The 25,654-nt window shown below is 35.3% G+C and overlaps 1 protein-coding gene across 1 annotated transcript in view; it reads left to right on the plus strand.

Moving 5' to 3' along the window:
* Positions 1-25,654, plus strand: part of CDH2 (cadherin 2) — a 208,388-nt gene that overhangs the window by 128,909 nt on the left and 53,825 nt on the right. Inside the window, exons 3-5 of the mRNA XM_044774525.2 lie at positions 20,884-21,110; positions 22,830-22,976; positions 24,785-24,940. Of these exons, the coding sequence (XP_044630460.1) occupies positions 20,884-21,110; positions 22,830-22,976; positions 24,785-24,940 (530 nt within the window). The remainder of the gene's footprint in view (positions 1-20,883; positions 21,111-22,829; positions 22,977-24,784; positions 24,941-25,654) is intronic.

Here is a 25,654-nt window from a genome sequence, read left to right on the forward strand (position 1 = left end):
CACTTCCCTGCCCCAAAACTTTCAGCATCTGTCTTCCCAGTCTTTGCAAGTCTTCTATGGTGTGTCCATATTAAATTTGTCTTCCACTGTATCCCTGTATGAACTCTGTATTTTAAGCAGTGGCTGGCTTTCGCCTTTCCTTGGACGCGTCATCTGCCTTCTTTCCTCTGTGTTATTCCTCCTCTTTACTAGAACTCTCTTCCTATTCTCACCTCTCAAAATCCTCCAGGGTTCAGCATAGTCCTGGAATATTTCTGTAGACTTTCTCATTGGTTCCTACAATATTCTTCTGCTAGACTAAACTATTTAGCATATGGTATGAACTGAAAAGTTAATTGTTGAAAGGGAAATGTTTAAGAACAAGACAACATCCGACAAGCCATTGTTAAAAGCAGTTCTGCCTTCATGTGGGAAGCCTTTCTGAAATCTCATAAAGTTTCTTGGTGAGTGTAATGTCTGTAAAAACCTGGGAGAAAAAGCAGTCTTGAAGAATCTTGTCTCTCCTCATCAGCAAAATCATTTTCAGGCATGTTTTGCACTGAGAGCATCTTTCATTTTACATGGAGTATATTTCTTTAATTAAAAAATTTTGTATTTTAACAAATCTTCTCAGATACACTCTTTTTGACCTTTAATCTTGGATTCATACCCAATTTAGAGTGTGTACCAACAACCCCTTGCCAGTCTTAATTATCTTATAAGCTTCTGGGTACTCAGAGCACATTTATTATTGACTTTTCATCCAGGTTCCTTCTTTAGAGAAAGCTTGGAGAGCTACAGATGGTTTTACTTACCAAATTGGTAAGTAACAGGTGATGGATAGTTTCTACCTGAAAAACTAGATAGAACACGCATCTCAAGATAATCAAAAGGGAGATATTTGTCCCAATAGAAATGCTGTTTTACCGCCTAAGAATTTATTCTTAGGTTGTATTTTGTTTTACAAACAGACAAAAGGACCAGCAGAGCTCAGGAAGGTTTTGTGTTGCTCCGAGGTTGGGGGCAAGAATTTGAAAGGGATCAGTGAATCAGATGTAATATGGGCTCTGTTTGAGCCACCCAATCTCTGTTTTGCTGACGGTCAGTATTCTAGTTATAAAAAGCTGCATAGGCATTTCCGTCAGCTTGAAAGAACTTTATCCCTGTTTTCATTCTGACATACCTATTATGACTTTGTTCACTAAGCAGAAGGAATTATGGGAAATGGAAACTCAATGGCATGTTTTTTATTAAAGAGCTATGTGCGTATCTTCACAGAGAAATTAAAGAACCAAGCAGAATCGTATGTTTTCCTTTCAGGTAACAAAAATTGCCTTATTCATTTCCTCTAACAGTGGTTTAGTTAAATTGGAAAATAAAGCAGCATAAAATGAGAAGGCTTACATACAAAGCTTATTTTTATATTTTAAATCAAGAATTCAGTGATTCTATGAATTTATTATTCTAAAGTCAAACTAACACACAATCACAAACAAAAAACTGCCCAAATATATTCTGTGGAGGTACAGATGGTTTAAAAAGAAATTGTTTAAAAGCTATATTTCTCCTTTGCCTTCTTTAGAGTTGTAGGTTTGGGAACTACACATTTATATTTTAAAATAAGGTACATGTTTTCAAATCCAGCTGGTGATAATTTGCAACAAGCTATATTTGTCCGTTTCTGTGTATAGTAGGTATAATCTTGCAAACTGCAGGTAAATTAAATTTTACAAACCAAATATTTTTGTGGCAAACTTTGTACTTTTTGTGGTACTCTATTTAATCATGTCATTAAATATCAACTTCAACCTTTAAATGTCTTAGCCTGATTTCCTTAATCCCCACTCGATAGATCTTCATCTTAACTCATATAAATTGCTAAAGAAATTTTGAGATGAAACTGTGCCTTCCTTGATAGTGGAATACTTGCTCCATTCACTTGTATGTTTCTGGCTTCTCTGACATACCTGTCTAGTTGAAGGCCATATGTGTCCAGGCATGGAAAGGAATAAAAAAGCAGAATATCATGTAACTACGAAAATGAACCTTACAATATGAAAAACATTATTAATGTCTCTTTAAATTTTAGTTCCAGATGTCTATACTTTCATAAATCTAATTTACTTTAAGTGGGATTAACCTGTATTTAGTTGCCTAAATGTGTTTAAGAAAGTGTCACTACTTCTCTCTTTTTTAGGATTTACTTTGAGCTTAGATTTTCCTAAAAATAAAGTGAAACTTAGAAGTCCTTGACTATGAGTCATCTTTAAATAAGAGGTCTATGCTAGCATAAAGTAACTGAAAATCTGAAAAATGAAGGTTAACCTCATTAATTTTGTAAAAATTTGCCAAACATCAAGGGATTTGAAACTACCTGGAAAAGCAATAAGATATTCAACAAAGTTGCTTGTTTTAAAGTCTAAACTGTAATCCATGAAAGAATTATCAAAAGGTAGTTTGTGCATATAAAATAGGCTGTTAAAGAAAATGACTTTGAACCTCAGAAAAAGAATGCTACTCGTTAGAAACCAAAACTTGCAAGAGAATGTTTATGTATGTCTGTTATGATAAGAACTGAATAGGGAGTATCTCTTTTGTAACAAATACTGAGTTTATTTTATTAGAAACTTTTAAAAGAAAATATCTCATGTAAAGCAGCATCTTTAAAGCACATTAAACGAGCATCCTTTTTGTCGTAACTTCAACCCAAAACAGAGTCGTATTGGTTTTCTTGCCATGTCTCCCAAGAAACTTTATAGGTCTTCAGTTTATCTTTTCTGAAGAGCATCTGTCCCATCAAAACTGTAAACTTAAGAGAAATTGTGAATTGTCTCCTTAGTTGTCTTGAATGCATGTTTTTATTTTCCAGAGTTATGACTGTTTTGTAATCCTTACTAAATGGTTCTAAAGAACTGTTCTGAAGGCGTATGTTCTAAAGAAGTTTCAGTTCTACGTTTTCTCGTTGCCATGCATTATTTTTAAAGGGGGTGAGGCACAGAATTTGGAACTTGTCCTGGTAGCATCCTTTGATCTTCAAGGCTCTATACTCATTGTGACATCATCATAGTGAAATGACTGAAATCTGTTTCATGCAAAGAAGGTGACTGGTGTATTCAAACAGAATAGCTTGAGCTTCTTTTGCTTTTTGTGATGACGTACAAATTTTAGCGAAAGAACTTAAATTATAAATAAATTACAACTCATTAATGTCAATGTGGTTTGTTAATCTATTGAAAACAAGAATGACCATTGAATAATTGCACTGATTTTGATCACTGAAGCTACTCTCTAATTCCATAGAATGTGGTATTTGGATTATAACTTCGCTTTGGGATTTATAGCTTTTTAAAAACTAGAGAAAAATACATTTAAAACAATTTTATTCCCATAGGAGTTCTCCTTTGCTTTTTTTGTCCCAGAGAAGCCATTATTTTTTACTTAAAACCTGTTCAACATCAATAAAAACAAACCCAAAAAACTTGAGTGCAACCTTCAGTGGTGATATTCACTCACGAACATCAGATTTTAGGCTATGTGTATGCATATTTTTAGTGCTGTAAAAGATGCTAGCAGTCATTGAGTGAGACCCCCTCAATTTGTCGTCAGTGGAACCACAACCAGAGCTGAGTTTACCGGCTTGTAATCCACTTCTCTTTTATTTTTTACACCAAACAAGAAAAAACTGATAAAAATCTCATGGTCAGTGCCATTTCTTCCTATTCAGAGAAATGTACACTGTGTCAGACTAGTTGAGGGTGTGGTTCAATTGAGTAAAATATTAGTGTTTTATTGAGGATTCCTTATAAAATATGAGAGTTGACCTTTATAGAAGCAGGTGCTTTTTAGTATCTTTTAGCTTTATTAATCATTCATCTCATTAGATGGTGAAGTTACTTCAGTACCATACTCCAAATTAAAGTGCATATTTAGTGCCCCTGTTAGTTGAACTGTAATTAACAAGGTGTGCTTATTATGTAATGAATCTGATTTTTCTAGATGACTTGTAGAACCTATTTGTTTATAATTTCATCTTGAATATTATATTGCATATTTTTGAATAATTCTTGTATTTAAAAAGTGCCACTAATGGTCTTTCTCATATTAGTAGGTCTAACCCCTGGGCTCTGGAAAAGGAGAAATGCTAACTAAGCCTTTTTATAAAAAATACAGTGGCATTTAAATTTTAATGCTTAATCCTCCTATCAGATATGCGTGTTACACACACACACTGCCCCTAACTTCTGTGAACCAATTCATGTGCATCAGTAATTAGATCTTTAGTTTGTGTCCCTGTTGACATTTGTTCTTTCAGCCTAATGGTTTTCAATCTACTTGGAGACTGCTTTTCTCAATAAGAGACTTTAGCCCATAAAAATCCCTCCCCTAACAAAGGTAAGATGCCCAAAAACACCTTGCTAAACAATTTGCCCTAGAAAAAAATCCTCCACAAATACTCATGCTTAACAAAGGTGTTGAGAGAGGAGCAATTGTGCAGATGCAGGTTCCACTCTTTATATAATCATGAAGCCACCACCTTGCCGCCTGTCACCTATCCCCATGCAGCCTATTGGGATCCTCTCGTCCTTCTATGCTCAGATCAAAAGCCAGCTGCCATTTCCGTTACATCTTCAGTGATTCCCTTTCTTCTGTCAAGCGTAATTATCAAGAGCTTTGCTTTAGCCCATCTTGTTATATATTGTTTTACCTTACTGTTAGTTATTGAAGGCCCTTCCTCCTCAATTTAAACTTCTAGAGATCAGAGACCTTGACATTTCCATCTCTATATTCACCTTAAATGGTAGACTAAGAATCATTTGGTTAATTTTCATTAAGTGTGGGCAGTTCAACAAGAAATAGAAATTTCCCTTGGTCCTGAAATATAGTGGGTGCTTCCCAACAACTTTGGGCATCAGTGCCACCACTTTCAATGTGACCAGGCAACTTACACATTGAAAGTTGTAATGTCCGTGGCCTTTGGGTTCTGTATGTGTAAAGGTGGGAAACTATTGTATGAGCAACAAAAAAAGTACGTGAAAGTACTTTGATCATTGTAGGTGATTTCCAAATGACATATTATATCACAAGCATTCTGAACTCTGAACTCCTGACTTAGAAATAGTAGTAATGAGAGTAATAGTTGAATACTTTACTATGTTCAGAGTATAGTTCTAAACACTTCACTTTTATACGTAGATAGATGGATTCACACATACGTAGAAAACAAGGTACTGTGAAATTATTACCTAGTGCTGTTGGATCTGAGGAAGTGGGTGCAATCTCCAACATTGTCTTTAGTTTTCTTATATTAAGAGTCACCCTACGCATGTTCTCATTGAAGCAGAGTTAGAATTGATGGTTGAGATACTGAGCCCACAAGTTTCTTCATACTGATCCTTACAAGTCCCAATTTTGAGACAATGCATAGATGAATGAACACTGGCTCAACACTAGACTGTTGTTGCTGTTGGCCTTGTGCATGGCTACTAAGTAGCTAGTTGGAATTTATTCATTCCTCCTGCAAGTTTTCAAATTCCAGTGTTGTTGGAGACACTGTGCGGTACAGTAGAGCACAGATTCTGGGTGATGTGTGGTATCCCAGCCATGACTAATGTTCTGGTCGTTAGACCAATGACTAGATTGCAAACATCAAAATAACTTTGTTTGCTGCCTCTCTACTTGCTTAGCTCTTATGAAAATGCATAATATGCTACACGCCTCCCCTTTGCATTCTGTGATTTGCATTACTCATCTCTAGTCAAACCAGCTAATAAATAAAAAGAGAGTCTCACATTCTTTTTATTCATTAGCTGGTTTGACTGGAAAAACTCAACTCTAATTGTCCGTTGAATACCAGTGACATGGAAAGAAAAGAGAGAAAGGAAGTTGGAAAAATTAGGGAAAGGTAACTTTAAACATAAAGCCTGTAAAAGACCAAAGTAAACCTAATCATCTTTTCTGTGGACAGCTGATTTCATCCCCTGCCTGGTTTTCCAAGTTTTCTTGCTTCCTTTTCTCTTTTATTCTTTCCTCTCTTCTCTTCTGCATTGTGTAATATTTCAAATAGACAGAAAAAGACATGGGGCAGGAATCAATTTGGCTTGTTGGAGGTCTCATAAGACAGCCTGCACGACTGCAGCGAGCTAGAAGAGAAAAGGAAAATGAGGTTGCAGCACCAAGGGCCTTGTTAAGGATTTTGATCTCCGTGTGATAAGGAAGCCCTTCAGCATGATCTAATTCATGTTTTTAAAAGGATAGTATAGGTGTCATGCAGAGTACAAGGGACAGACCAGTTAGAGGCCCTCGCCATGATTCAGCCCGGATGATGGCTGTTGATAGGATGTATCTGTGAAAGTCATGAGAAATGGCCATATTGGGGATATATTTTGGAAACAGAGTTGACAGGACTTTCAAATTCATTACATTTGGACTAAGAAAGGAGTCAGGCTCAACTCTTAGACTTGTAGCCTGAGCATTTGGATGAGGAGTGAGACTGTTTACCATGGAGTTTGTTGTTGGCAGGAGGGGGTGAACCAAGAGTTGGCTTTGGCACCTGTTCAATTTGAGTTGCCTGTTAGGTATCTAAGTGGAGATGGCAAGTAGGCAGTTGGATTTAGGAGTCTAGAGCTCAGGGGCGCGGTGAAGGTTTATACATATGTGTTCAACATTCATCTTTGTACAGGTGGTTTTTAAAGCCTTGAGGCTGGTTGAAATCACCTCGGGTGAGGATGTTGAGAAGTGAAGGTCTTGGGCTGAAACTTAAGGCATCGTGCAGAGATGGAGGAGTGACCAGTGGGACCAGGAGAAGTGGAAAAACGTTCCATGAAATTAATTTCATTTGGAGTGTGTTAGGTTCTGATTGTTGATTTTGTTGGCTATTCTTAGCACTAGATTTTCTGATATCTAATGGTGTAGAGATTTCGGGCTCCTTATAGGGAGATCTTTTTTTATCTCACTTTCTGCCCTTGCACACACCCAGCCTCAGCCACAGCCACAGCTCCATTCCTTGGTGTCACATGGCATCCTGGATGCTGTACCCTACTTCCTCTCACCTTCAGGCTCCTTTACCCTGCAGAAATTGAACTTCCAGTTGCCCCTGCTTGCTTTCTCTCTAAGCAGCAATTTACATTAAGTTCATTTCTGGTCCACAGGGATACTCATCTTGTTTTTGAGCCTGCCTACGTTTTCTCTTACTTTGTTTTAACTCTTTATAATTTTTTATTATTGCCATGTATTTGGAACAAGGTAGTACATCAAAAATATGGACCCACTGTGCCATGCCATGCTATCTGGAGTCTCCTTCATACCTTGCCTTTCTGTCTGTTCTTGGTTTTTATATTCTTGCTTTTTAAAAAGTAGGGTTTTTGTAGATGAAAAATTCACATTTAATAGGTCTTTCATCATTTCTGTTAGATGTGTATTTCTTTTGTCGGTCTTTCCATTATTTAAATATGTTGTTTTACTTCATTTTTATGCCTCTGGAAGTCAAATGTCTTAAGTTAATTTTTTTTTAAATAGATTTTTAGTGTATTATATTAAAGCAGTGGTATTGCTGAGGCTTTTAGGCAAAAAGGTATGATTCAGACTAGTCTGCTTATTGCATCTACTTAACAGGACAGGATAAGGATATTGTTTTAGCCTAACTCGATTTATTGCAGCTAATACATACAGATTGGGAAATGGTAAATTGGAAGCAAATAGTATGTGCATAGAATACTTAGACTGACATCATCTTGGTTAATGTAATGAAAATATTTTAATACATGCTTGTGTATTTACATGGAGTAAATTAAATGTGCAAAATCTTTGTCTCTGAAATTTAGAGACACTTTGCCCCTTCATAAGTATACGTAAGAGGTGGACTAAGAGTGCTACGGTGACATTCAGGAAGGGTCGGTGAGATTAATGCTCCTAGACAGAACACTCAGGCACCTAAGATGTTTCCAGATAAATCACACGATGTGCAGTGTACATGAGATGGCCATAACGTTATGGTGTCTGACAATTAATCTCATTCACGTTGATATAATTAATGAGAATGGCGAAGTGGAAGTGTAACCATTTCTCCAAGAGGAAATGTCAACCTGTTAACAAGGCTAAGGCTTATTATTGTCAGTTAAAGCAGCAGATTTTTGCCCAGGAATTCAGACTGCTGAGTTGGTGTGTTCACAGAGGTAGATGCTCATTTTGGGCTGTAACAGAGAGAGGAAGCACTTCTGAAGGGGATTTTTTGTTTGATTTTTGGTGTTCATTTGTTTTAAACCAATGACAGCATTTTGAAATGATTGCAGTTGTGGACCCCGTAATAAAAATTTAGTAAGCATAAAATATTTCTAAATATAAATAAGTAATTGACATTTAGAGAGTGTTACTCAGTTTAAGTATTTATACATTAGTGTAAAATCCAATGATCTTTTTTTTTAAGATTGGCACCTGAGCTAACTGTTGCCAATCTATTTTTTTTCTCTCTGCTTTTTCTCCCCAAATCCCCCCAGTACATAGTTGTACATTTTAGTTGTGGGTCCCTCCTAGTTGTGGTACATGGGACACTGCCTCAACGTGGCCTGATGAGTGGTGCCATGTTCGCACCCAGGATCCGAACTAGCGAAACCCTGGGCCGCTGCAGCGGAGCGCAAGAACTTAACTCCAATAATCTTTAAATGTCCCTTTATTGCTGTTATGTTAATACATTAAAGATAAGAGCTTGTTTTGTTATTACATGTCAGATTACTTGCTCTTGTTTTCCTTGTGATTATATGTGGTAGCGTGGGTTGAATTGGATCTGAGAAATACTATCTATTTAGGTTGTTGGAAGAATACTTTTATGCTACTAGAACAGCTTTCTGGAGTATATAGTAATTCTTTAAAAAGTGGGAAAGTGATGTACTGAGACAACAACAATAAGATGGACTGAGAGACCATGTTTTTTTCCAGATTATGTAGTGATTTTTCCTAAGTAATACATTAATTGATTTATATTAGAATTTGTTAATTGCTTTTACTACTTAAATTTCTTCGGCAACTTAGGGATTTTATGTAATTCCTTTGAATCACTTCATTAGCTTTAGGAAAGAAATAGTAACATTGATGAAATTTTTATGAATTCCTGCATATAGTGGATACTTAATACACATCATGTTGCTAACGTTCAGAAAATGCAGGCAGCCTTTTGAAATAACACATGTAATATTGGGGGGTTTCATATTGCTTTCGTTACATTTTTACAGTTTGCTTTCTGTAGAAAGTCCAACTTCGCTATTTACAAAGTTCTTTCCAATGACCAGTGAGCTGGTGTATCTTTTGAGGGGACTGGCAGTAATAAGTGGGAATTTAGCTTTTAAACTGTGAATTATATATTATTACAGCAAATTTCTAGAGCTGTTTTTTATACGTTGTTATTTCTTCGTATATGACCGTGATCTTTTTCTCCTAATAGCAAGTAAAAGAATAAATAATTTTTAAATTGTTTTATGTGTTTAGGGTAAAATGTTACCCTGTTTTGTAACTTTACTGTCAGCAAATGGTTTGGGATTTAATAGTTTACTAGTTGAACAGACTTTAATTTCAGTTAACGTGATCTCTTGTAATACTATAGGGCTAATTTGCTTAATGAACATTTTGTTCTATGTACCTCTGTCTTTTCTTCAAGTTTAATAAAACATAGAACGTGGTTGTGTTCCTTGGTGTGCCCGAGTCTTAGTACGGGAGGCATTCTGGGGAGCCATTCATTTTTTCTGGTTTCTATGGCACATTTTGAAGCCACATTGTCAAAATTGGTTTAAATCGACACAAGATAGTTTAGTTTTGTTTTTCTTTTTCTAGTGGTGTTTTTGGAAACTCCAGTTAGCAAGAATTTCTGTTTTTAGTAAAATTTATTATGAAAACTCACTTTTCTTTAAAAATTCACAAAACCCTGTCACAATAATTAGGAATTAGGATTCCTTCTTTGTTGACATAAGTAACCTGAAATATGAAGCTAACTAAATTGCATCAAATTTCAGAGACTAATAACCGTACAGTGGGGAAAAGGAGCTTCAACACAGCCTGTGCTCAGTCAGAGTAATTTAATTAGAGGTAGTGGTATTTCAATGTAATTTGTTAATGGGCACATTCTGCAAAAAAGAGAATAATTCTGCCTGAGCACTAATAATTTTATATACTTTTAGCTGAATTCTGTCAAAAGAAAGGGTTTTCATTGAATTTCATGCCATAGAGCTGCCCGGAGGAAGAATATCAATGAGGTGAGGAACAGCTTACAATTTTTTGAGTTATTAGAATACATACAAGAGAGAATGTAATAATCTTATTGCTTTTCCAATAGTTTAATATATAAAATTGTATGCATAGCATTATTGGACTATTGAAAATTTAAATTTCATATTTTTGATGTCATAGTCATTCTTTTATATGATCCCTACTGCTTGTTTTGATTTTTTTCATTCATACCAAAGAACAATATTATAGTTCTTTATTTCATTTTTGGCAACTTGTATACAGATGTTAATTAAATATTACATGACTTTCCCTGGAAAAGAAATGAAATAACAGCTTTGTTAATAGATTTCATAATATTTTAGAGAACATTATAATAAAACCTTTTTCCCTTGGTAGGGAAATACCAAGAGCTTTAGGAATAAGAAATATTTTATTTTATGACTTTAATCTCTGCTGAGTTTGGTTTCCCTTTATTTCACTTCATAGACACTTCATCCTAGTTCTACTGCCTTGAGAGGGTTTCAGGTCACTCGTGTTGAGGTCTTATCAGACATGATAGTCTGGGATGGGCTGTAGTAACAGTTGCTACCAGTCTTCTGTGCCTAATACAAAGAAACATCAATTTCTCCTTCCTGTGAAGTCCATTGTGGAAGCAGGTGACTCTGGGACAGCTCACTATTGAGTGGGTCATTCATCCTAGTAGGTTTCAATTTTATATTACCTCCATTTAACACGTTCTTTCATAATTGTCACTGCAGAAAAAGAGCTTAAATGCTTGTGTTGGGAAGTGATATGTGTCACTTCAATCCCCAGATTTTATTGGCCAAAGCAAACCACATGGTCATGCCAAAGGTCAAGGGAGAAGAGAGCTGTCATCTTTCTGAATGTTTAAGAAGGACAAAAAGACCTGAAAATATTGGTGACCATTAGTAATGCCTACCTAAGCCTTAATATTTCAGCAGTATGGCAAAACATATCACTGTTTCCCAGCCAGAATGCCAAGAACGGGGTCCCACTGTGCTACAGATTCTCATGGGTGAACTTTTTTATAGTGTTAAAAATGCAAAGGCATTTTAATAATATAACAGTTCAATAAATTAACTCACGAGAGTTAAAATTATATTTGAATGCTGTTTTATGGCTTTCTCTAAAGTCTTCCTGAAAGTTTTTATTATTTTTATTATTTTCTATTTTGCTGAGTACAACTTGCATAGACTCAAGACTTCACATGGCATCTCCCCAGCTCTTCTTGTTGACCAAGAACCCACCCATGGAGCAAGCACCAAAATGTCCCCTTTCCCACTGAATCCCCCCAGTTATGTGATCATTACTTCTGTATCAATGTGTTTATCGTAAAGGAAGATTTTATGCAAGTATTAATTTTATTATTCTTTCAATTTAATGTGCTTGTATTTTTTCTCATAGTTTTCACTATTCTAAAATAGAAGATATGTATAAATTTTATCTTTTTATGCTTTTGTCAGGTACCAGAGAATCATTGATATTGTTAATTTTCTCAAATTATTTCTTCTTCCCTCCCTCGTTTTCTTTTTTCCCTCTCTTTCTTCTTTTGCTTCTTTTACTTCTTTCTTGTTGGATTTTAATATTAACAATTAGTCAAAGTCTTACTCTTGGTGGAAATTAATAACTTTTGCATGTTTTTTTAGAATTAAAGTGTCTATATTATGTTAAATTTATATAGGATTTTAGAAACAAATTTCTTAGAATTAAATTAGTTGGTTTTTCTGAACATAAAATTTAATAAATTACTAAAGAGGACTGTAGGTTCCAGGGATTGGTTTTTTCATAGTATTTTTTGATTATCAAGAAATATAAATAATGACTGTATTTTGTACGTTTTTTAGACTTTTAATTATTAAATTAAGTGAAAATGAATATTCAATATTCTAATTTGGAAAATGAATATTCAATATTCTAATTTGGATTACACTACCTTTAATTTTTCAAGTTTTTCACATGCTTTATTTTAAAGTATTGTAAAAATGCAGAAGACCTTAAATGTATATTTTATATATATTTATACATATTGTATAGCATATATTATTTTTATATTATATTACTACATAATATTACTTACATAGTGCATTATTTATATATAATATATATTATATTACTAATTAGATAATCTAATAATGACTCCCTCAAATTGGAATTGGTGTGTCCTTGTCATTAATCTCACATGTGATCTAAATGTTTTCTTTACTGTGAAAATGATGAAATGAACTACATGCAAGACAAATTTTGTGACCACCATACCCCAAAACAGCCAGTTTAGGCAGAAGAAATTTTGGACTCTAATAGGCAGAAAGTAGAAAAATTCCCTTATGAGATTGAGTACAGCACTATATGATCAAGTTCTAAAAGCCATTTATAAGATTTCACATTTACTGCTTTAAGCCAAAATGCCTCACACAAATGCAAAATTCCTTATTTTACCTCCTTATCTGTTTTACCATCCCATCAATGGTGTACTGGGCACCAAAGAAGTAGTAGTAGAAGAAATAGAAAAGGAGCCCGTTTTGAATAATACGCTCAGGAGAGGTAGCGATGGCATGTCACCCATCATAGTGACAGCACTAATCAAAAAGACTATTAAATCAGAAAAGTCATCATTGTGTGTGGATGACTTTACGGCATTAATAAATGTTAGTAATAGTGGTTAGAATCCTTGAAGAGCATTATTTATTCTGAAAAAAAAAATACCACAAAAGAAACTTGTAAGTTATATCAAGGAAACAAATGAATACCTTAAAACAAGATGTTAAGCAAACAGTACAGAAGGCTGATGCTCTGGCCTTGACGGCATGAAGGTATAAAGGTTATAAGTGGTATGAAGATATAAACATCGAGAGTTAAATCTGAGAGCCCTGGGACTCTGTTAGTTTTACTCACATCAAAGCTCTTGTATGTAAAAGTTTGCTTATAAATCTTAAATCCACATAAATTCATATTATGAAAATAAATGGCTAGAGCGTTATGCAAGGGGAAGGGATTAGAATAGCATATTTGCTGATATCTACCAAAGTGCACAAGCTGTCCAAAGGACTTTTTTTTTCCAAGAGTTTATTAGTAGCTAATAGAAAAATGGATTGTGAGTGTGTTTGAATGCTCTTCACCGTAGATTTGTTGGAGGAGAGTTATTTGCTTGAAAAAATAGCTTACTTAACTGACATTTTGGAGCACCTGAATGATCTTAATGGGAAACTGCAAAGGCCATGTAAAAAAATACTACATATATTGACAGAATTTATGGATTTGAGGCAAAAATTCAACTTTGGATGAGGGATAAAAATGATTCATTTGTGATATTTAGTTGATGTTATATTTTAAATCCTGAAGAAAAATTATTAAGACTATTAGAGCAAACCTGTGCAGGTTTGAAGTAATGTTTTATTATTATTTTAAAATACTTAATATGAAAAAATTTGAAAAGTTTTGCATTTCCACAAGGAATTTCACCATTGTATTTGCTAATGTAAGAAAAGGAAGGACCATGAAATTTAATCAGTGTATCCCCGGTGGTTCACGACAACAAAGAGCTTTCTTTCAATCAGAGAAAAGGTGATGGATTCTTTGCTACCATTTCCTACCACTAACTTTGTGAATAAAGTTCTCATTGAGGAGAATTATCAAGAATTTGATATCTCAATCATAAAATTTGTTATAAAAAGTAAGTTCCAGGAAAAGATGCTCAAATTTGTCGTTAAAGATTTTTTAAATATTTTATTTGGAAGTTTTGTGTATATTGAATAGTCAGTATGTTTCCTAAAACTTTATATTTCATTTTTCTAATCAAAATTATATGCTATAAAGAAAACATAATGACTTTATTGCCATGGCCCATTTGGGCATTCCCAAACTCTCTCTAGTGTATTCCATTGATCATGTGTGAACAGGATGGTAGGCCCTGGAAGGCTGCTCAGTTGTTCTAGGAAAAATTGTTTCTCAAGTTAAAACTCAGAAAGACCCTGGAGGGGCTGGCCTGGTGACGCAGCGGTTAAGTTTGCACGTTCGGCTTCTCGGTGGCCCGGGGTTTGCTGGTTCCGATCCCAGGTGGGGACACTGTACTGCTTGGCACACCATGCTGTGGTAGGCATCCCACGTATAAAGTAGAGGAAGATGGGCAGGATGTTAACTCAGGGCCAGGCTTCCTCAGCAAAAAAGAGGAGGACTGGCAGTAGTTAGCTCAGGGCTAATCTTCCTCAAAAAAAAAAAAGAAAGAAAGGACCTGGAGTGTTGAAAGAATATCTAAGATTTTTCAGATTTATGAGCAAACTTGGACTTGGTAACCATGCTACATTGGAATCTGTAAATTAAAAACCTGTGAAACACTTACTGTTGAGACAGCTCCTCTCCCCCCTCCCATTTCTTCATTAACAAATATTGCTCTGTGTCTATGGAAGGAGAACTTCTGTTAACACTGTGAAACCACTTCTGCTTTTCCAATATGCCTTTAAAAATAACAATGTGGAAAAAACAATAAAAAGTCAAAAGCAATTTTAGGCACAAAAATATTTTACAGTGCTCTCTTATAATTGTTTCTAAATATGGTGTGATGTTTCATTTGAGCAAAAATTATAAACCGTATGTGTGTATTTGTACATTTTCATTCCTATGGCTTATGTAGTGCTATTAGCTGCTAATACATTTAATATACAAGATCGGTGGTTTCCTGTTAATATTTTATAAGGATATTATGGTTTTATGGTTAACATTAATTTGAGGTATCGCTTTAAGAGTCAAAAAGTACTTTAAGATAATTATTTCTCTGATGTTTAATTTTGTATTAATCATGTTAAAGTTTTATGTAGGTTAGAAGACAGTAACTACATATTATGGATGCAAACTATGCGATAGGTCTGATAATGAATTTCTTGTTAAGATGATGTTTTCAGCCACAAACATTTTGTATAGAGTTGTTTTAAATTTGAATAGTCCAGTGGATCAAGCCTGTTTTTTCAGTTGTATAAGGAAACTAATTCCTTTCCTCTATGTTATAAAATTCTAGAGTTTCTACTTTGAGTTATCTGAGCACTTAAGCAAAACTAATGTTTTAACGTAAGGAAGACTGTTCTGTCAGAAAAATATTTCCAGTTAAGTTTCTTGATTATTTAAAAATATTAGAATTTCAACTTTATTACATCTATCTGATAAAATATTATGACTTGTGTGAAACATTAATCAATATCTCCAAACTGAGGGTATTTATGTAAAGTTGTTGATTCGCTTATATTATCCAGCTCCGAAGAATAGCAACTTGAGGCAATTCGCTGGAACTCATATTTGCAAGAGACTGAGAATGTTGACAGCTATCCATTCCTTTCAAACATCTAATCACATAGCAGATTAAACCATCACCTGTAAGGAGGGGTTTTTGTTATTAATAAGACTTTACTTTTTATTTTTTTTGAGGAAGATTAGCCCTGAGCTGACATCTGTTACCAATCCTCCTCTTTTTGCTGAGGAATATTGGCCCTGTGGTAACATCTGTGCCGCCTTCCTCTTTTTTATACGTGGGACACCTGCCACAGGATGGCTTGATAAGTGGTGTGTAGGTCTGCGCCTGAGATCCAAACAGGTGAACCCTGTGCCACTGAAGTGGAACACATGAACTTAACTGCTATGCCAATGGACCAGTCCCAATAGACTTTATTTTTAGACCAGTTCTAGGTTTACAGAAAAACTGAGCACAAAGTACAGAGATTTCCATATCCTTCCAACCCCCAAAGTTTTCCGTATTATTAACATCTTGCATTAGTGTGACACATTTGTTACAATGAATAATGACATATTGTTGGTAACTAAAGTCCATGGTTTACATTAAGATTCACGCTTTGTGTTGTGCAGTTCTATGAGTTTTGACAAATGCATAATGTCATGTATCCACCATTATAGTATCATACAGAATAGCTTCACTGCTGAGGATGTATTTCAGTTTAAGATAAATTTATCATCACCTTTTCTTGAAAACCCATATATTAAAAATGTTAAAACTGCTTGTTTTTTTGGAAAATATAAGTTGAAAATCCTGTTCATTGTGTTGTTCAGAGTTCTTCACCTACCATCCACTAGGAAAATGTTTTCATAACAGGAACAGCTTAGTTTCGGTGAACTAGATACTCCTGCTCACAAGAGTCAGATGTCTATGATGTTTGCCTATTTTGCTCATCTTCAAAGTTAAATTTTAAATCTAATTTTAATAATTATAATATAAACCATGGTCCTTGGATATCTCCTTATCCCTTCCAAATGGCTTCTGTTTACTCTCCTTTTTATGTTTAACTGGTTCTTTTGGTATATGTATTTTGTCATAGTCCTTGTGGAAACCTTTTGAAAAGCTATCAATTATAAATAAATATAATTTATAAATTATGAATATAATATATATATATTATAGTTATATATTCTATAACTAATGTTCTGTAACATAGCAGTGTTCCACTTTTTTCCCCAACTTCTATGTTTTTGTAAAAAAATCCTCTTGAGTAAGTTTCAGTGCTTGGTCTTAGGGCCAAAGTGAATCTGGTCAAATTTGAGAAAATATTTCTAGCTACATCTAAGTCATAAGTTCACAAAACAGCAGGCAACAAATGTTGACCCATGGTTAATAAGTGGAATTCATGTGTTACCCATTGTATTAGTTTGCTGGGGCTGCCATAACAGAATACTACAGACTGGGCAGCTTAAACAGCAGGAATCTATTTTCTCACAGTTCTGGAGGCTGAAAGTCCAAGATCAAGGTGTCAGCAGATTTGGTTTCTCTTGAGACCTTTCTCCTTGGCTTGCAGATGGCCGCCTTCCTGCTGTGTCCTCTGTGTGTATGCACATCTATGCCCAAATTTCCTCTTCATATAAGGACACCAGTCATATTCGATGAGAACCCATCCATATAAGCTCATTTAACCTTAATTACCTCATTAAAGACCATATCTCCAAATACCCTTATATTCTAAGGTACTAGGAGTTAGGACTTCAACATCGGAATTTCGAGGAACCCAGTTCACTCCGTAACATTGAAATTAGTAAGCTTTTTAATTTGTGTGACTTGAAAACATCAAAACGTGATTACCGTTGATTGAGCATACCACTGCAAGCCAGGCCCTGTGCATGCATTAACTCACAACCCCAGGACGAAGTCAGAACCAAGGTTTCACCACGAAGAACTTTTTCAGTTGGCAGTTGACTTATTTTCAGTTAAGGTGTTAATTCCACTGGTTGAATGTACAGAGGGAATCACGTAATACAAAACATTTCTTTAAACCTGAATAATGCCAAAAATGTTTGTTTTAATAGAGAGCAAATAAGAATTAGGATTTGTTTAAAAAACCCAGAAGAATTTAATAACAGTTATATTAAATCAATTCATATTGGTTATAGGTTAGAGGCAGAGGTGATAGCAAAACTAATTGATTTCAAATAACTGACTTTTACGCAATTTCTTCCAAAGTGTTTTCTCCAGTGTCCGATTTCCGCGGTCAGCCACTTCTCAGTCATAGGATGTGCAGTGACTCTTTGTAGGAAAAGGCACATTTTTTTTCCTCTTTGTCAATGCATTTTTTCAAAGTCCTCTTTTTTCCCTCCCTGCATCATTCTGACACCTGAATCCAAATAGGTAGCTGAGTAGCAGATTAACAGAATAGTCAGAGCAACAGTGGGCGTGAGTTTTCCTCTTCCACCTGCCACACTCTCACCTTACCATAGGGGGCTCCCACTGTATCCCCTCTGTAGGACATTGGGCTCTACTCCAATTTAAGAACTCCATTTTAATAAGCTATTTGTTTTGGTACTCTCAGAGATCTAAATGTTGCATTATTCTCTTCACAAGCATTTGTCAAGCCTCTTTGTTATCTCTTTACTTTTATTGTTTATTAAAAGTTTAGGTTTCAATAGCTTGAGGCATGAGGTTTGTTAGATTCCTTTGGGCTTTGTGGGGAAGAGAACCACCAGGAGTCAAACAGCCACAGGCATAGAGTTTTCTCTCTGTATAACTGAAGTAGTGACTCCTACCTCGGGAGGTTATTGTTGAGGTTAAAGTCGATAACATAATCCTAAATGTGGTGTCCAATGCCTGACACTCAACAAATGTTAATTCATTTTCTTTCACTACCAACAACCTACTACAAAGCCAAAATATTTGAAGACCCTCTTTTTTTTTTTTTATTGTTGCCGAATGTTGCTACTGCAGGCTGGGCATACTTCTAAGTTTCCAGTCTGTTTTCCAGTTTTTTGAAAAGTTGTGAGACATTAAGCTATATACAATTGACGTATGGATAATTAATGAACTGCTGGTTGTTATAGGAAACCAAAGAATCAAGACTCAGTGTCAGGAAGCCAAAATGAGTTTACTGTCTGCTTACGAAGAGAAAATCTAGTCACATGAAACCATTAATAGTAGACATTATTTATTATTATTATAGTAAAAATAAAGTACTAATATATATATTTCTGTGGACAGGAAATGCAAAACAGATACAGTGAAAATAAAAATTTCAGAGCCTTCCCAAATGAGGGCATAGGCTGCCATCTTCCAAAGGATATCGCAGTGGACTCTTACCCCAAATGATGGCCTGGCTTTGGGGCTGTGGCATGGAGATTGGGGTGGGGAGGCATTCCAAAAACGGTGATGAGCGTGGAGTGGGCTGCAAGTCATTATAATTTATAATGACTGAGGAATCTGTCTGACTGGGCAGAATATGTTTTAGAAGAAGATGTAAGCAAAACTGAAGAGACTCAGTGAGCAGGCTGAGAGAGCACTGTAGAGCAGGTGAGAGAGTTTACTTATGGTGGTGCAGATACTAAGCAGGGAGGAGACCTGACCAAACAGCAGAGGCTTAGTCTAGGAGTGAGTGCACAATGACCTGGAGCACAGGGCCATCGAGCAGGCAGATGCCACAGTCCAGGTGTGACTTGATAAGGATTAACGCTGCAGTAGTAAGAGTGAACCAGAATGTGTGGAAGAGTGTATAATTTTCTGATCCAGATTATATGTTTTTAAGTATCGTGAATACCTTTTATGATATAAAAGGTACTTTTCATACAGAGAGAGAGTAAAAGTCTTTCATTTTGATTTCTCAGCAGGATTCTCAAAAACAATTTTACTTTTCATTTTGTTGTCTTGAATAAAAGACAAGCAGTAGATGGCATTGTTCTGTAGAAAAGGTTCCCATTTTTCACTTTCAAATCACACGGCAAGTAAGATGGGGTAATTAAGTATCTTTTGCGATGCTTCTACTCCAAAGACAAATATTTTGGTTTAACATAATTCAGTGTGAGATACAGCTTTTATTTTCATTGTGAAATGTTTGAAAGATGAAGGATGATATATGTGGGAATATGTGGGAAATAATATATTCAGTATTTTATTACCATTAGCACGGATTTTTACAGTTACTGAGGGAAATAAGCATGCATGTTATTTTGTCTGTGGTCTGCTGCACATCTCAGTGAATTTATATTAATGAAACAAAATAGCTGTCACCTATTTGTGTGTGGGTTGGGAGTTCGAAAAAGTTTACTCAGATCCTTGAAAAATGCAAAAGGTATATATGATTCTATTTTGTAATGTCTACCTATTAATTGCATTCCACAATGTATTCTGTGTAATTGTGGTCAAGACATAACATCACATGTTTACAGAAAAGAAAATTGCTTTTTCTTTGATCCCTTTATGCTATTCCCATAGAATTTTTTGGCAAAAAGAATGGTTTCGGATTTCAAAGGAAATAATCTTCCTTAGAGAGTATTTTTATTATTTTATAATTGTATTTAGAACCTGTCTAGTGCTCCATGACTAAGGACGTAGTTGAACTTTTGTTTTGCTGTCCTATGAGACTTAAGCTGATTGACGTTGCTTTTATTTTTTTCCAATTTTAAGTCATTACATGTAATATAGAGATAATTAAGATACTGAAATCTTTTTAGTTCTAAAGATATGGATTTTTTAGTTAAAATTTATTTTGAAATACACCTTTATTTTCATTTGTTTGAAATTTATAAAATTGTTACTGCTTCATAGAGCTATAAGCACCATAAGGACTAGAAATTGCAAATTATTCACCTTTTAGTTACCATAAAGTCTTATAATTCTAGAGCATAGTGGGCATTCAACATTGATGAATGTTAATTGCTTTCTTCCTTTAAGCATTTATTCAAAAGATTAGATGTTAAAACTATGTGCCAGGAACTGTGCAGGGTATATAAGATAGCTAAGAAAATTCGCCCAGAGGTACCTCTCACAGTGAGTGTCAGGCATGGCTATAAAGCTGTGGTAGCAGAGCTCAGATTGCTACATAAAGACTGAGAACAAGGGATCTGTTCTACCTTCAGTGACTTTGGAGCTGGGTCCTGAAGGATGAGTAGGAGTTTGTTAGGGAGTGGTAGGCAATATCAGTGAGAGGCATGGGAGGAAGAGCAGGTATACCCGAAGGCCCAGGATCCAGGGGAATGTGAAGGAAAAGGGAAGGCTTTGGAACAAGGGGACGCTAGGGGACAACTCAGAACCACAGTCTGGTATTCTCCAGTATGAGAATTCCTTTAATAACGCAAAAATAAGACTTTTGCATTTCATGTTATTGTATTTTATCCTTTAACCTAGCAGCATATAGATTTAGATGTTGAGTGATTTTTTCCTTTGTAGGATAGTTGGACTTATATATTTATTATCTTTTACAGTAAAGTTTAGCAACTGCAATGGCAAAAGGAAAGTACAGTATGAAAGCAGTGAGCCGGCAGATTTTAAGGTGGATGAAGATGGCATGGTATATGCTGTGAGAAGCTTTCCCCTCTCCTCTGAGCATGCGAAGTTCCTGATATATGCCCAAGACAAAGAGACTCAGGAAAAGTGGCAAGTAGCAGTAAAATTGAGCCTCAAGCCAACCTTGCCAGAGGATTCATTGAAGGTAAGTATCCAAATATGGCTTTGGAGTTACATTTAAAAATCATTTTTACAGTGTGACTAAATACGTATTTTACTTTATGTCACATTGATGCATGGCCAATATTTCAATTATCAACTTCAGTCACTTCAGTAGTATTTTGTTGTGCCTTTAATCTTATAAGATATTTAGACTAAATATATTTAAAGCAATCTGAAATTGTATTTGAAAGGTTTGTTTATACTTTGAGATTTATAACTTAATTTAAATTAGAAGTTGTTGTTTGTTTTAGATTTCTTAGAAGCTTCACAAGCTGTTAAATATAACCACAAAATAAACAAGTCTATGCAAGATGTCACCAGTCAAATTTATTAGCTGGGAAGCACAGATTTACAGTAGTAAGAGGAAAGCATTTCTGGCTCAGAGTATTGGGCTTTTGTCTTGTCCCTTAATAATCAAATTGGGGAGTATGAATTATTTATACCATGAACAAGACTTTTAGGAATGATGTACTCCCTCTGGTGGAAGCTACGATGAGCCAAGATAAAATAAAGTATGTTTCCAACCGAGTACAGTTTGATTAAATTCAACAACCATTTACTGAGTGCTTATTTTGTGTAAGTCACTATATTGGGAATTTTTAATAAGATACAATAACTTCTCCAGTAAAGATAATGTAATAATAACATTACAGTAAGGATAACATTATTAGTTTCTGAATATTCTAGTTCTTTGAGTTAATCTAAACAAACGTGAGGGCTCCATACCCATATGTTCTGAAGTTCATGCTTTTATGAACTATGACTATTACATTTTGTATATTTATTGTACCGTGAAAGATAGGAATACACACATTCATTTCTGGTATTTCACTGTAAATGTGATATACACACCCATAATCAAATATGAGTAAATGTATCCAATGAAAAGATATCATTTTTCTCTTATCCCAATGCTGGATGTTCATTATGTGAAATGTAATTTGTCGATCTGTTAAGCGTTAAGGGGAATCATGTCATTTGGGTACTATAAAGTGAGGAACTGGTAACTAATCGAGGGAAAAGATGTTTTTGTTGTGGTTGCTGGTTCGCTGTGTTCCAGCAAACTAGCTTGGGTGTTTGCACTGAAGCAGCAAGGGCTAATGGCTGAAATGTCTACAGATATAGGGAGAAACAGAAGAAAATGTTGACATCCAGCAGAGATTAATACCCAATGTGCAAAGTGGGTCATCTGCAGCATCCATCATGGCTGACATAGGTTTAGAATAATTACAGCATTAATTCTGTGGGATTTAATAGGGTCATAAATATTTGAGACATTCCTTAGCAGTATGTATTAAACTTCTCTTGGAATTCAAATTATATTTTAGCACATCAAGATCTAAATTTAATGTACAGTAGCACGTTACCTGAACTGTGGTTTAAACTAATGAGAAATATATAAAAGAGTACTATTAAATTTTGCTCAATATTAACTACTATCTAAGATGGTTTATGGAAACTGCAAATAGTTTACACAGCTGTGCCACATAATAAATTGTTTGGAATTCAGTTTTTCAATGAGCAGCGTAACGCCAAAATTTTGTGGTGTGTTCTCTCATTTTAATGGGGGGACAAGGAAAGGGCTTCCAGACTTATTTTCTTGTTCATAAATGAACTTTCAGGTGTCCATTGATATTGATATGCTTTCAGGAAATTGTTTTTCCTAGAACTCAGGAATGTCTTTTTATATTTTCATGCCAAGGAATCACAAGAAATTGAAGAGATAGTATTCCCAAGGCAATCGACTAAGCACAATGGCCATCTACAAAGGCAGAAGAGAGACTGGGTTATCCCTCCAATCAACTTGCCGGAAAACTCCAGAGGCCCTTTTCCTCAAGAGCTCGTCAGGGTAGGGTGGCACAATCTGAATTGTCTCTGTGGCATGTGTTAAGTGTATGTTCAAAATGCTTTTGTCTATTTTTTCACAAGGTAGAGTTTGTGACATTTGTACTGAAAATATGTTTTTGAGTAGATAAAATGTGTGCGGTGTTATAGAGAGCCTCTGCTTGTTTTTTTTGTTAGATTATTTGTAGGTAGAGCGGGTCCTATAGGGTAGGGTGGCACAATCTGAATTGTCTCTGTGGCGTGTGTTAAGTGTATGTTCAAAATGCTTTTGTCTATTTTTTCACAAGGTAGAGTTTGTGACAAATATGTTTTTGAGTAGATGAAATGTGTACGGTGTTATAGAGAGCCTCTGCTTGTTTTTTCACTGTGTGAGTCCACCATGCATTCACAGCCCACAACACCACACCTTAGCTTCCTTCCCTGAAAGCTGCCCTCCTTGACGATCTTTGCCCTCTGCAGATAACTTTTGGCCCAAAGGAAAAATAAAGGGGCAATCATTGCTAAAAATGCCAGTACCAAGTGCATTTGAGAGTTTTTTAAAGAAAAAAAAAATGACCTCTGATACCATTAACAGAATCCCTGGGGCTGTGCAAAAACATAGGCTTTCAAATCTGACAAGTAAGTTTTTTTTCAGTTACTCTAAATGCATACCATCAGACACAGAGAAAAAATTACAGATGTTTCTACATGTTTAGTAAAATTAGCAACCCGTTATTTATTGCAAAAGGAAAATAAGACAAAGTGACTGTATTCCCGTTTATTAGACAGTAAATGTTTCTGTATATGATTAATTTCACATTCCAATGCATACTTACCGAAAGCTGTATTTTTTAATAGTCATTGATTCGTGTTGTATATTCTGTTCTAATGCGTATTCTAATTCAGTTTAACAATGAGTGGCATAACCCCCAAATAAAGGTGTTTTCTATTTGCCTGTTTTGATGGAGAATGAGGAATTGCCTCAACTTAGGAAAAAAATAAACTAGATTCTATTACTAGATTAAGTGTATTTACCTAGTGCATAACTATCTCTTATTCTCACCTCTAAGTAGTGTTGCCCAATTGTCCCTTTCCCTGTGTGGTTCTTCCTCCTTCCTGTCGTTAGCCTGTTCCTATGACTGCTCATCTATAACCTTACTTTTCCTGGGCATTGTTGAATTTGGAGGAAGAGGCAGTGAGCCTATAACGGGTATAATTTTTGAGAGTATGGAAATATATTTTAAAATCATTTCTTGTTTGCTTTGTTGTTAATAAAGAATTAGGGGTGGTAGTTGCCACCTTAAAATGATATGGAAAGCTGTGGTTGTGATGAATATGTCAATACAATCCAAGTACAAAAATCTGACTTCTGGGCTCGGCCATAATCTTCGGGTCCCCATGTGAGGCTATTTCACACCATGGTTAGACAATTATTTCCTATCTTAACTGATGCCCAAAGGTAAGCAATTTTTATTTTCATTAAATTGAACACCTGTTACTGGGTTAAATATTCTAACCTACGAATTCCCAAGATAGAATTTGATTCTGTTTAAAAACTGACACTCCTTCATTTTGACTTTTTGCACTGCTCCTGGTGAGTGTTCTTTTAGATGTTAACGTTGCCCCCAGTCTTTCTGGTGATAGGTGACATCTCTTTTTTGAAGCCCATCACCAAGAAGCAAGGAGGAGGAACAGGGCTGGGAAAGTGTCAGTGGTTTTCTGGGAAGAAATGGTGTAAGTTTGTAACTGAAAAAGGGCAAGCGGTGTGGCATGAAATCTGATAATGAGCTCATTTAGTCTCTCGTTTAATGTGATTGTCTTCTTGATCCACAGATCAGGTCTGATAGAGATAAAAACCTTTCACTGAGGTATAGCGTGACTGGGCCGGGAGCTGACCAGCCTCCAACTGGTATCTTCATTATCAACCCCATCTCAGGTCAGCTGTCAGTGACCAAGCCTCTGGATCGAGAGCTGATAGCCCGGTTTCATGTAAGATTTCAACCGGCTGACAATTCTGTGTATTAATACTCTTCTAAATGTGTGCAGAGTTTAATATTTGCCTCTCATAACAATCTCAAAGCTTTGATGCTGAGCGTTTTAACACTAGAAATGATCTTGTAGCCTTTTCAATTTATTGTAATAATTTTATTGTTTATGTGGAATTGATAATGCTCATGGTGAAAAAAAACAGTACCAAAGAAGAAAGCAAAATTGCCTAAAATCTCTTTACATGTGAATGTGGCTAAGATTATGAGAACAAATTTACACGAAGGGGGTCAAAAGTGTTGAGTATAAATTATATAGAGATCACAAAACTTTTAATGACTGCATGGTATTCCATTGAAGGTACAGACTATAATTTTAATAACTGTTTCTTACTAATGGGCATCTGTGCTTGCCTACTTTATCTGTTCCTGCTGGTCTGATTAAATAGAGTCCTAGAAAGTGAATAGCACATTTTTATTTTGTTATTTCTTGGCAGTATCCCTTCTAGAAAGAAATGCCATTTTGATACTCCTACCAGAAATTGAGATTTTCCTTTCCCTCATAACCCTGCCAACACTTGGTTTCATCCATCTGCAGTCTGAGCAGTCTTTCTTAGATATATTATCTAGTTATATTTCTTATGTTAATTTTTATGTTCTTTATTATTCTATTTTATTCATTTTCTTGTTGAGTTATAATAACTTTTTGTATATAGTT

The sequence above is a fragment of the Equus asinus genome, chromosome 7, assembly GCF_041296235.1.
Source record: "Equus asinus isolate D_3611 breed Donkey chromosome 7, EquAss-T2T_v2, whole genome shotgun sequence".
Taxonomy (NCBI): Eukaryota; Metazoa; Chordata; class Mammalia; order Perissodactyla; family Equidae; genus Equus; species Equus asinus.